Source organism: Hyla sarda, chromosome 9, assembly GCF_029499605.1.
Source record: "Hyla sarda isolate aHylSar1 chromosome 9, aHylSar1.hap1, whole genome shotgun sequence".
NCBI lineage: Eukaryota > Metazoa > Chordata > Amphibia > Anura > Hylidae > Hyla > Hyla sarda.
In genome coordinates, this window is record NC_079197.1 from 121,632,908 (window position 1) to 121,646,636 (window position 13,729).

A 13,729-nucleotide genomic window follows, 5' to 3' on the forward strand; every position below is an offset into this window, starting at 1 on the left:
CGAATATTTGCATATTCGTATATACAAAATATTCACACTCCACACCGACTCACACAGTAAATAATATTGGAGCCTTCTTTGGAAGCAGGGGGAGATGATCACTTTTTATTTTTTTTAACACAGTACACATCATTGTTGTATTATTGTAAATATCCATGAAATCGCTAAGTGGCGATATTCACGATAAAAATTAGCATTTCGAATATTCGCGCTCAACACTAAGTGAGAGCACGATTATCTTTATTTTTAGCATTTATTTCTAGGTTTAGAGTCTCTTTACATTTATTCAAGAAATCATCTCAAATGTGTTAGTACATCTGTGCAAAGAAGCTCAGAATCTGAGATGCTAAAATGAAGTTCAAGGACGGTTTATGAAAGCAACTTGACATTTCTGCCCCTATTTTAGTTATCAGCATCTATCACTGTATATATACCGTATTTTTCGCCATATAAGACGCACTTTTTCTTCCCCAAAACTGGGGGGGAAAAGTTGGTGCGTCTTATACGGCGAATACACATTAAAACCCTGTCCTATCGTGGCGGTCCCTGTGGCCATCAATGGCCGGTATTCGCGGCTAATACAGGACATCACCGATCGCGGTGATGCCCTGTATTAACCCTTCAGACGCGGCAATCAAAGCTGACCGCCGCGTCTGAAGCGAAAGTGACTCTAACCCGGCTGCTCAGTCGGGTTGTTCGGGACCGCCGCGGTGAAATCGCGGCGTCCCGAACAGCTTACAAGACACCGGGAGGGACCTTACCTGCCTCCTCGGTGTCTGCTCTGTGCCGTCATCACGTCATTGCGCACGCCGTCCCGTCATCCAATAGGAGCGGCGTGCGTAGCCGCGTGATGGCGATGACGGAGAGCGAGGATACCGGGCAGCAGAGACGTTCCGGAGTGACGGGGACACCCCGGGGACGCGGCGACAGCGATGGAGGGCGACATCCAGGGCAACGGTGATGGGTCCGAAGCGGCGGGGACACGTGAGTACTACCTCCTCCAGTGGTCTTCAACCTGCGGACCTACAGATGTTGCAAAACTACAACTCCCAGCATGCCCGGACAGCCAACAGCTGGGAGTTGTAGTTTTGCAACATCTGAAGGTTCGCAGGTCGAAGATCCCTGTCCTATACTTTACATTGTATTTGGTTCAGAATATTTATTTTCTGGATTTTTATCCTTTAAAATTGGGTGCGTCTTATATGATGAAAAATACGGTAGTAATGTTCCGAACAAATGGCATACCAGATATTACAATCTGCTCCGTACTCCTTACCTGCCTCCTCGCATGACTTTCCATCTTCTCCCAACTTGTAGCCACTTGCACAGGAACAGATAACTTTTTTACTTGCATCTTCCTTGCACATTTGTTGGCATCCACCGTTTTCAATGGTACAAGTGATAGGCAGTGCTGATAGAGAAGAGAAACAGGGAAGAGTTAATCAATGGTTTCGTGTAGTTGCTGGCAAAAAATTGTTGCACATTTTTGAGTAATTGCTTATTAGCGCAAATATTTGTGACTTTTCTTGTGTTTTGTGCAAAAATTTTGAGTGTTTCCTGGCGACAGGATTGAAAGATTCCTCCTAAGTCTTACCTTGTAGAAAGATATGTAAGATATATTATAGTCAGAGATTGGCCAAGATTTCTCAAAGTAGTCTGATCTTCCCATAACAACCAATCACAGCTCAGCTTTCATCTCTGAAATCAATCTGGTAAAATAAAAGCTAAGCTGTGGTTAGTTGTTATGGAAAACTCAAAAAGATTGATAGATCTGGGCCATCGTGTTCTAAACCTTTATAGTTTTCTGTTGCTTTTCTATTCTCTATGAATCTAGACATTAGAGGATGATTCTCCATAATCTCCTTGGCACATTTTTTCTTGCTTATACATAATGGTGATAAGTCTAATGAATGGATGAGGGGGTGGTGCATGGAATGGGGACTGAAAAAACAACAATAAATCCGCCAGACTCTGCCCCTCACAATCTGAACTAGGCTGTATTAAAGGGGTACTCCACCCCTAGACATCTTATCCCCTATCCAAAGGATATCCTGCTGCTGGGGACTCCCGCAATATAGCATGCAGCACCCACCTGTTTCTGCTCCGGAAGCGCTGGAGGGTCTGGGTCGCGACCGTGGGAACGGAAGTCTGTGACGTCATCACTCCGCCCTTGTGTAACGTCACGCCCCGTCCCCTCAATGTAAGTCTATGGGAGGGGGCGTGACGACCGTCACGCACCTCCCATAGACTTGCATTGAGGGGACGGGACGGGGTGTGACGTCACACGGGGGCGGAGTCGTGACATCGCGGACTTCCGTTCCCATGGTCGCGACCCAGACCCTCCAGAGCTTCCGGAGCAGAAACAGGTGGGTGCAGCATGCTATATTGCAGGGATCCCCAGCAGCGGGATATCCTTTGGATAGGGGATAAGATGTCTAGGGGTGGAGTACCCCTTTAAAGGAATAGTCCAGGACCAGAAACAAAAATTAACCCCCAGAAACAGCAGCACATTAATTGTGGTTAAAGGGTTATTACTTATTACAGTTTTTTTGGTACTTTTAAGCTATGTGCCCCTGATGCCAAGTATGGATGCTGTAAATGTACTTGTATTACCTGTCAGCAGTAGATTTTCTACTGTTTTGTATTATTAAGCCCCCAGAGGTTCTGCATTGTTTTTCTCTGGGAACTACTGTCTCGAGCCTTTCCCAGCTTCCTGTACCGCGGGCAGAGGGTTTGGCTGCTTCTCATCTTCCTTGAGAAGCCAGCAACCTGATGACATTTGTAGCCCATCTCTACTAACTCACTGTGCTGGCATTAAATGTGTTCTGCGCTTTTACGTGATTTCAGCACAGTTTGATGACGGTGGGGATGTGTTATTAACGGCACAGTGTGACATAGAGATGGCCCGCACATGTCATTAGATGCCTGGCTTGTCAAGGATGAGGAGAAGCAGTTTCGTGAGATTAAGATTGTCAGAATGACTACACAGTATCATACCTTCAGAGAAGTCAGGGCATCACCATTCTATAAACCTCTTTTCTCAGGTGACTGTGTGTCCCCAAGATGTTAGGGCTAGGTCACTCATACAATTGTATACCCAGCCTACTGCATTAAACTGTCTTGGAGTCAGCATCAAGAATAGGAGTCTATAATATGCTTTGCACATTTAAAGGGGTACTCCGGTGGTAATCTTAAGCCTTCCAGGACTTATCAGCTACTGTATACTTCAGAGGAAGTTGTGTAGTTCTTTCCAGTCTGACCACAGTGCTCACTGCGGACACCTCCGTCTGTGCCCAGAAATAAAAGAGAAAAAAAGCGAGAGACAGGGGGTGCTCCCTTTGTAACAGGTAAAAGATCTGTAGAGCCCTCCGCCACACCTAGGTGATATTACTCACCCGTTGGTGCAAATCTCTGTGGAGGATCGGTGGGTCGAGGTATAGGAAAGCTGCTTCACTCATACCAGGACTGGACTCTTAGCAGGAAGAGCCAGCAATTACGACACGAAAGTCTCAAAGAGAGGCAAAAGCGGTCTTATGAGGCGCTGCTTAGGAGATCACAAAACGGAGAGACTCAAGCCAGCACAGGACAAGTAGTTTTTATTTGCAAAAAGGACAACACGTTTCTGCACATACAGAGTGCCTTCCTCAGGTCCAAACGTATAACAGCACTCGTCAATTACTGATGGGTGCAAGAGATGCTGGTAAGGATTCCTGTGTGTAGCGGCGCTGGCGTGAGACCACGCCAGCGCCGCAATACACAGGAATCCTTACCAGCATCTCTTGCACCCATCAGCAGTTGACGAGTGCTGTTATACATTTGGACCTGAGGAAGGCACTCTGTATGTGGAAAAACACGTTGTCCTTTTTGCAAATAAAAACTACTTGTCCTGTGCTGGCTTGAGTCTCTCCGTTTTGTGATCTCCTAAGTAGCGCCTCATAAGACCGCTTTTGCCTCTCTTTGAGATTTTCGTCTCTGTCTGTGCCAGGAACTATCCGGAGCAGGAGAGGTTAGCTATGGGGATGTGCTTCTACTCTAGACAGTTCCTGACACGGACAGAGGTGTCAACATAGAGCACTGTTGTCAGACTGAGAAGAACTATACAACTTCCTCTGGAGCATACCGCAGATGATAAGTACTGGAAGGATTAACATTTTTTTTTTTTTTTAAGTAATTTACAAATCTGGTTAATTTTTTGGCACCATTTAATTCGAAAACATTTGTTTTCCACCGGAGTACCCCTTTAAGGATACAAAATATACAAAAAAATGTGCAAACGCCCCGCGTATTGCTGCTTACTCAGACGTGTTAATAACAAGCATCTCATCAAACAGTCATTACCAGACTATGTAAACTCATATAGTGTAACTGCAGCTGTTCGGCCAGAAGTAGAAAACCACTGCGGATGAAATGATGTGAGATTGTATGAACACTTAAATACTATAATGTATGGGATAATGAGCAGTGCCATCTGGATGAATCCCCTCGTAGACACGGTAGTTTAAATATAGGATATTGTCTTCTAAAATCTAGTGATTGTTATGAAATTAAAGACAAGATGAACTTATTCATTCTGTAGGGATTGTGTATGTTTTGTAATAGGTGCTCAAATGAATTAGAGGAACTTTAGACAAACATGGTGATTTTAGAGGGAACGGCTTACCATCTAATGTCTATGGGTGTCCTGATATCCCCCCAGCAGCAGATGTCTGGCATAAGAAGATCAGGCATCCATAATTTCAACATGCCTGATAGTTTATGCTCACTTATTCCACTCTCCCCATTGAGGACAAAATATTGTTCTGCAAGCTATGGGCGAGTCATGATGGTATTTTTCTCACAGGTGTATGATTAAGGTGTGTGAGGTTAAGGTGTGTGGTCACTTTTATTTGCTCAAAACTTTACAGAATGGGTTGTGGGTGATGGACATTGCTATAAAACGAATGGTAAAGAGTATTTGCCCAAACTAAACTTTTAATATATTGTTCCTTATGTAATGATAAGACACTTTGCTATTTTTTTTTATATTTTTGTTAAAATTCTCAACCTTTATATGTTTTTAATGTGATTGAAAAAATGGCCACTAGGTGGCTCTGTTCTGTTCCCTGCCTCAAGTCAAACAGTTAGTTTGGTCTCCTCTCGCTCTGGCAGGAGACCAAACTCAGGAAGTGGGTGTGGGGCATGGTGAGGCACAGCTCTCGCAGGTTTCTGTGACGTCGCACCAGCTGGGGAATTTTAAGGCCAGGAGAGGTGTTAGGAGTAATTAGAGAATATAATCTGAGTTTGTTTAGAAAATATGGTTTGATGACGGGTACTCTTTAAAGGAATTTTCCAAGAAAACCTGGTCTATCTACAGGAAAGCTGGGGACCCCCACAATCTCGGCTGTGGCACCCCAGACATCCGGTGCACGGAGTGAACTTTGCACTGTGCCGGATGACTGGCGATGTGGGGCGGAGACTTGTGACATCACGGTAATGCCCTGCTCGTGACATCACGGCCACGCCCCCTCAATGCAAGTCTATGGGAGAGGGCATGATGCCCATCACGCCCCGCCCATAGACTTGCATTGAGGGGGTGCGGCTGTAATGTCATGAGCCTCCGGCGCTGCACCAGATGCTCTAAATGAATGCTGGGTGCAGCAGGAAGATCGCGGCGGGACCCCCACGATCAGACATCTTATTAGTGAAACATACCAAAGTTGTCAATTCTTTCCCTCTGGTTTGTCAAATGCAAGTTTCTAAAGAGTTTTGAATTCCATATGTCCTTAAATGGGGACTGTCATGAAAACAAAAAATTTATATGTTGTAGTACTTAAATACTACAACATATCTCTAATATAGTTTAATTAAAAAAAGGGATTTTAAAACAGTTTAAAATATCTTTAAAATTCGGCCACTAGGGGTCGCCCTCCTAGTGGCCGAATGCATTCAGCAGTGACGTCACTACAGAATTTCGACTCATTTCAGCCTGGCAATGAGTCGAAATTCATTCACTGTGCGCTGGCTTCCTTTCTGTCAATCAAGCAGGCAGGAAGCCAGCGCAGTAAAGTCCAGGAGCAGCCGCCCTGGCCGCAGCAGGCACACAGCCTGTACCTCAGCCCAGTTCATGTAATGGTGGTCGCACTCTCTCTGCAGACTCAGGTAACCTAATTGGATTCCCCGGTGCTTCCTTCATCTGGATTCCCTGTATCTTCACAGCTCGCCGCGCAGCGCAGAGTTCGCGGTCCCGGCTTCTTCTCCCCATCTGCTGCCGGCGGCAGCGACCGGTGGTGAGGGGGGGGGGGGGGGAGAGGGGGTTGGTATGAATGGGTGCCTCCAGTTGTTTCACCACTACAACTGCCAGCATGCCCTGTAAGCCAATAGATGTCAGGGAATGATGGAAGTTGTAGTTGTGAAACAGCTGGAGGCACCCTGTTAGAACTAAGGGCGGAAGTCGCCCCCAGCAGGCATCAGTGACGTGGTGCCTGCTGGGGAAGTCTGCCTGGTAGTGAGCACACTACCAGGCAGACAAAATGGCATTTATTAGTCAATAAATATAAAAATAAAGGAAGAGAGGGGGTTAGGGATAGAAGGGCAATAGGGAGGGACAGAAAAAAAAAGAGGGTTGGTGGGAGCTACCCTTTAAAGGGGTTGTCTGGACAATGATTTTATTTTGAATTGTGCCCAATGAGCAAAAACAACAACAACAAAAAAATCCAAAGTGTCCATCCACTGCAAAAAAGGAAGTGTCTATCCACAGCATAAATAACAAAATTACTGCAGTAAATGTTACTGGGATGAACAGAAAAGGTTGCCAAACTGATGATATTTTTGAGTGACATCACTTCCTTAATGGCAAACAGGACAGGAAGTGTAGAATTGTTGTTTCTTCTGCATTACCTCCACCCCAAAAAAAAAATGAATCCATAAATTATATATACCTCAAAATGGAATTATTATAAATACAAATTTTTCACAAAGAACAAACCCTCATATTGCTGGAAAAATAAAAAAGCTATGATTCTTTGAATGCAAGATAAAAAAAAAAAAATAATAATAACATTAGAAATACTACTTTTACGCCTTTGTAACATTTGACATATTGGGCCTCATTTACTAAGAGTGTCGGGTTTTTACTAGTGGGAAAAGTTGTTTCAGACTTGCAGGCTTCCTCTCTATTTACTATTGGGAAAAGTCGGGAACATTTTCTGACCAGCTTTTTCTAGGTCGATATTTCCAGCCATTTACCCACAGGATTTTCTGTGAATTCCATAGTAAATTGGTCGGGTTGTGAAACCACGCCCCTTTTTGGACGTCCACGCTCCCTTTTGAGACAGACCACGCCCCTTTTTGGGTTTGTCGGATTTTTCAGACAAAATAACCAGACAAAAACTGGTCGGTTTGAGCTTAGTAAATGAGGCCCATTATATCACATATTTGGCAATGAAGTATGGAACAAGCTCAAAAGTTATCTGCAGCTGGCATTGTAGATGACTCTGATGCCGGTTGTTTACCCCTCTAGATGTTAATAGTTGACATGGTATTTAGGGAGTTAGATAACAGGTACCCCCTGCAATGACATGACTTATAAATGCCTCAATGACTGTTATTAGAGTTTAGCAAACTTACAATAAATTTGATTCTTCACGAACTTCTCGACTCGGCAGTTGATGGCTTTTCCTGCATAAATTAGTTCAGCTTTCCGGTGCTCCGATGGGCTGGAAAAGGTGGATACAGTCCTAGGAAAGAGTCTCCTAGGACTGTATCCACCTTTTCCAGCCCACGGGAGCACCTGAAAGCTGAACTAATTTATGCAGGATAAGTCATCAACTGCCGAGCCGAGAAGTTCGTGACGAATCGAATTTACTGTAAGTTCGCTCATCTCTAACTGTAATGTAAGGGCTTCTATTACTCAGTAAAATGAATGCACACTACAATATACACTGCAGTCTACTGTAGAAGCGATCAACTTAATGCCTGTACAAACCCTCTCTAAGGACTAAAAAAATCTAAAGTTTTTAAAAATGAAAAAAATCTTTTTAAGATAAGTTAAAGTTACCCACTTTTTTATAATTCTAATTCCAATTCAATTTTTTTACATACATAAAGCTAAACTATGAACTAACAATGAATATAATTAATATTGCTACATGTATTTCCAGCCCTTACAGCACACAACATAGAGGCTGTGAGCAACAAAAGGGGATGAAACACTGGGCAATGGAGGTCATTGGTTTTGCCCTGTGAACACTTTCTGCTCATTTACATATATATCAAAAATTCTAACTGCTTGGCTCAGAATATCACAAATATAAAAGTATGCCTTTAAAGGGGTACTCCAGTGGAAAACTTTTATTTTTTTTAAATCAACAGGTGCCAGAAAGTTAAACAGATTTGTAAATGACTTCTATTAAAAAAATCTCAGTCCTTCCAGTACTTATTAGCTGCTGAATACTACAGAAGAAATTATTTTCTTTTTGGAACACAGAGCTCTCTGCTGACATCTCTGTCCATTTTAAGAACTGTCCGGTGGAGAAGAAAATCCTCATAGGAAACCTTTCCTTCCCCGGACAGTTTCTAAAATGGACAGAGGTGTCAGCAGAGAGCACTGTGGTCAGACAGAAAGGACATTCAAAAAGAAAAAAACTTCCTTTGGAAAATACAGCAGCTGATAAGTACTGGAAGGGTTAAGAGTTTTAAATAGAAGTCATTTAAAAATCTGTTTAACTTTCTTGCACCAGTTGATTTAAAAAAAATGTTTTCCAGGGGAATACCCCTTTAATGTACATTTAGAGATCATAGAATGGCTACATTTATGATTTTATTAAATCTCTAGTAATGGGCATGTTCAGCTTCCTTTCAGTGTTCTCTCAAGTTCTAAGCGCACAGAAATTCAACACAGTTATTCCATAACATGATTTACATTATGATAATGAAAACATTTGTGTAAACAAAGGTGCTTGATACAAACCAAGTTCACAGTTCCTTCCCCTGTATCCTTGTTGACACCAGCATTCATAAGCGCTCACATCATCTTTACATACACCTCCATGTAAACAAGGATTTGATATGCACTGATCTCCGTCTGGAATAAAAATAAAACGAAAACAGGTGTTTTAAAGTAGAAAAGCCGGAGCTGCACAGAATTATGTACTTTTAATACACACACAACCACTAGCAGTTGTAAGCCTCCTGCTCAGTGAATATGTGGTGGCCCAGTACAAGAGTTATACTCCTGTACCCTTGCTGCCCTGTCAGGCAGCCTCCCTGCTGCCATGTGATGGCTTATTTTTTGCGCTACCAATTCTACTTTGTTATGACAGTCATTTCACTCAAAAATCTACGGCGAAACGGAAAAAAAAATCATTGTGAGACAAAATTGAAAAAAAAAAAAAAAAAACACAATTTTGTCACTTTTGGGGGCTTCTGTTTCTACACCATACATTTTTTGGAAAAAATGACATCTTGTATTTATTCTGTAGGTCCTTACGATTAAAATGATACCCTACTTATATAGGTTTGATTTTGTCGTACTTCTGTAAAAAAATCATAACTACCGTATATACTCGAGTATAAGCCGACCCGAGAATAAGCCGAGACCCCTAATTTCAACCCAAAATCCCAGGAAAAGTTATTGACTCGAGTATAAGCCTAGGGTGGGAAATACCTCATCCCCCCCTGTCATCATCCAGACCCGACATTAACATCCTCATCATCATCCCCTTGTCATCATCCCACACATCCCCCCTTCATCATCCCCTTATCATCCCACACATCCCCCCTTCATCATCCCACACATCCCCCCTTCATCATCCCCTTATCATCCCGCACATCCCCCCTTCATCATCCCCTTATCATCCCACACATCCCCCCTTCATCATCCCCTTGTAATCATCCCACACACCCCCCTTCATCATCCCCACCCCCCTTCATCATCCCCACACCCCCCCCCCCTTCATCATCCTCTTCTCATCATTTGCCCTCAGTGGTCTTCAACCTGCGGACCTCCAGAGGTTTCAAAACTACAACTCCCAGCAAGCCCGGGCAGCCATCGGCTGTCCGGGCTTGCTGGGAGTTGTAGTTTTGAAACCTCCGGAGGTCCGCAGGTTGAAGACCACTGCGGCCTTCAACATCATCCAGCCCCCTCTCACCCCCTTTAGTTCTGAGTACTCACCTCCGCTCGGCGCTGGTCCGGTCCTGCAGGGCTGTCCGGTGAGGAGGTGGTCCGGTGAGGAGGTGGTCCGGGCTGCTATCTTCACCGGGGGGCGCCTCTTCTCCGCGCTTCCGGCCCGGAATAGAGGCGTTGCCTTGACAATGACGCAGAAGTACGTTGGCAATGAACGCACCTCTGCGTCGTTGTCACGGCAACGTGACTATTCTGAGGCCGGGCCCGAAGCGCTTAGAAGAGGCGCCCCCGGTGAAGATAGCAGCCCGGAACCACTATGCCACCGGACCACCTCCTCTCCGGACAGCCCTGCAGGACCGGACCAGCGCCGAGCGGAGGTGAGTACTCAGAACTAAAGTGGGTGAGAGGGGGCTGGATGATGTTGAAGGCCGCAGTGGTCTTCAACCTGCGGACCTCCGGAGGTTTCAAAACTACAACTCCCAGCAAGCCCGGACAGCCGATGGCTGCCCGGGCTTGCTGGGAGTTGTAGTTTTGAAACCTCTGGAGGTCCGCAGGTTGAAGACCACTGCGGGTGGGGGAGTTCACTCGAGTATAAGCCGAGGGGGGTGTTTTCAGCACGAAAAATCGTGCTGAAAAACTCGGCTTATACTCGAGTATATACGGTACATGCAGGAAAATGTATACGTTTAAAATTGTCATCTTCTGACCCCTATAACTTTTCTATTTTTCCACGTATGGGGTAGTATGAGGGCTAATTTTTTTGCGCCGTGATCTGAAGTTTTTAGTGGTACCATTTTTGTATTGATCAGTCTTTTTGATTGCTTTTATTCATTTTAAAGTGACCAAAAAGACGCTATTTTGGACTTTGACATTTTTTTGCATGTACGCCATTGACCGTGCGGTTTAATTAACAATATATTTTTATAATTTGGACATTTATGCACATGGCGATACAACATGTTTATTTTTATTTACACAGTTTTTTTTTTAAATGGGAAAAGGGGGGTGATTCAAACTTTTATTAGGGAAGGGGTTAAATGATCTTTATTAACCTTTTTTTCAACTTTTATTGCAATTTTATAGCTCCCATAGGGGGCTATAACACTGCACACACTGATCTTTTACATTGATCAATGGTTTCTCATAGGAAACCATTGATCAATGATTCTGCCGCTTGACTGCTCATGCCTGGATCTCAGGCACTGAGAAGTCATTTGGCGATCGGACACCAGGAGGGAAGGTAAGGGACCCTCCTGCTGTCTCACAGCTGTTCGAGATGCTGCGATTTCGCCGCGGACATCCCGATCAGCCCCCTGAGCTAACTGGCAATGATTTACTTTCACTTTAGACAAAGTTGAACGCCGCATCTAAAGGGTTAATAGCGCACGGCCAGCGATCAGTGCCGTGTGCTTTTAGCCATGGGTCCTGGCTCTGAATACTACAGAGTAAATTATTTTCTTTTTGGAACACAGAGCTCTCTGCTGACTTCATGACCACAGTGCTCTCTGCTGACATCATGAGTACAGTGCTCTCTGCTGGCATCTCTGTCCATTTTAAGAACTGTCCAGAGTAGAAGAAATTCCCCATAGAAAACATATGCTGCTCTAGACAGTTCCTAAAATGAACAGAGATGTCAGCAGAGAGCTCTGTGTTCCAAAAAGAAAATAATTTCCTCTGTAGTATTTAGCAGCTAATAAGAACTGGAAGGATTAAGCTTTTTTAATAGAAGTCATTTACAAATCTGTTTAACTTTCTGGCACCAGTTGATTTAAAAAAAAAAAAGTTTTCCACCGGAGTACCCCTTTAAGTCTTTCCTGATGTCCAGTGCAGTCAAGTCCTAGAGTCTGTCTGGAGTCCATAGGAGGCCTCAAGTCCGTTCTGCAGGCACAAGGCTTCAAGTCTACAAGTAAGCTACAGTCAAAGCTTAGTCAGTCTCAAGTCAAGTCAAGTCAGTCACAGTCATCTATTGTCAAGTCAGAGTGGCCTGCACTAAAATTGTTCAAATCTACTGCAAGTCCCAGCAAGCCCTTAAGGTCTCTGAAGTCACTGTCACCTCCGTGGGCCCTGGCTGAACTGTATAGACTGTACCATCTGTCACTCAGTAAAGCTACCGTTGTCCGTAACTTGGCGTCAGAGTCATTATTGCCCCCGTGCCTAGCCCAGGATCCAGCGCTATACCTTCGGTTGGTTTTGAGGATAAACCACGCCCTGGAGTCAAGAGCACAAGGGGTAAATGCCATCTGCCCCTAGGGTAATTCCATCTGTCCTGCACCACACCCTCTACCACAAATACATAAAGCAACAATGCTTAGCTCATTGCTGCTTACTGTAAATGAGCAGGGACTTCTGTCAAAATGATAGAAAACCTGCTCATCTTTAGGGTGTTGTGATGTACCTATTCACCACTTTATGGCAGGACACTGCCGATCCTGACATGGCCCCAAAGAGGAGTGGGGTGCAGTAAGAATATTCATACACATTTACAGCATAATCTTAGCTGTTCAGCAAAACTGAAGTGAATCACAAAAAAATGTAAACAAATCAGATTTATTTTTTTATTTGGAAATTCTGAATTGATCCGCTGAACAATACTTTGTTGCAAAGACCAGCGAGCTTGCCAGTATGGTGGCCTGCTGGACCGATCACACATCTTTACCTGTTTTAGGTTCTGAACTGCATGTGTGAATCCAGCCTATGGTCAAAGTATACAGGAGGGAAGGCTGTGTGGGGCAATACCAGGCATAGACAACATTAGGCACTACAGATGCTTTGGACTACATCTCCTATGATGCTCTTACAGCCAAAGTGCTGCCAAAGCATCATAGGAGATGTAGTCCAAAACATCTGCAGTATTAATAGGTTGACTATGCCTGGTCTACACTATGGGGGACATGTATCAAAGATTTTACCCCTGTTTTGTGTGTATTTTTTTGCGCAAAATTTTGCGCAAGCCCTTTTTTTGCACATTTTTTTGCGCACGTTTTGGTAGAGCATGTCCTCCAGATGTGGTGAATCAGGGCACCTTGGAGTGACATCTATAGTACACATGGATTTATTAACTGCGTACTTTTCCTTTACACCAAAAATTTTGCCGCAAGTGCTGTTTTTTTTGCGCAAATATAAACCATCTTGGACTTAACGTAGCGAGATGCTCTAAATCATCGATTCTATTTTCCAAAGAGTGGATTTAGGAGATGACTATATTTACCCGCAATTTATGAAGCTCATTGCACTTGATTGATAAATTTATCTCTTCTGCACATAATTTAGAATTCGGGAAAAGGGGTAAAATGCTTCTACCATACACAAATAATGATACATGTCCCCCTATGAAGCTAAACAGGCTCTATCCACAGGGGTCTGCCATATGCATCAGACATTGAAGCGAATGATTCCAATAGTGAGAGAACACACATTTCTGCAGTCCTTTTCCATACTGCTGTAGGTTTACCAGTGAACACACCTTTAAAGGGGTACTTTACATTTTACATTTAGTTCCGAACGCTGATGCAGGCTTCGGGGGTCGCCACGTCTGATTGAGACGTCACGCTCCGCCCCTCGTGACATCACGAGGGGCGGAGCGTGACATCACCAGGGGGCGTGACAACCCCGAAGCCTGCATCAGCA

General features: G+C 44.1%; 1 protein-coding gene across 1 annotated transcript in view; it reads right to left on the reverse strand.

Moving 5' to 3' along the window:
• F9 (coagulation factor IX) overlaps positions 1-13,729 on the reverse strand; it is a 91,929-nt gene that overhangs the window by 36,882 nt on the left and 41,318 nt on the right. Inside the window, exons 4-5 of the mRNA XM_056538224.1 lie at positions 8,948-9,061; positions 1,277-1,411 (exon numbers count right to left, since the gene is read on the reverse strand). Coding sequence (XP_056394199.1) covers positions 1,277-1,411; positions 8,948-9,061 — 249 coding nt within the window. The remainder of the gene's footprint in view (positions 1-1,276; positions 1,412-8,947; positions 9,062-13,729) is intronic.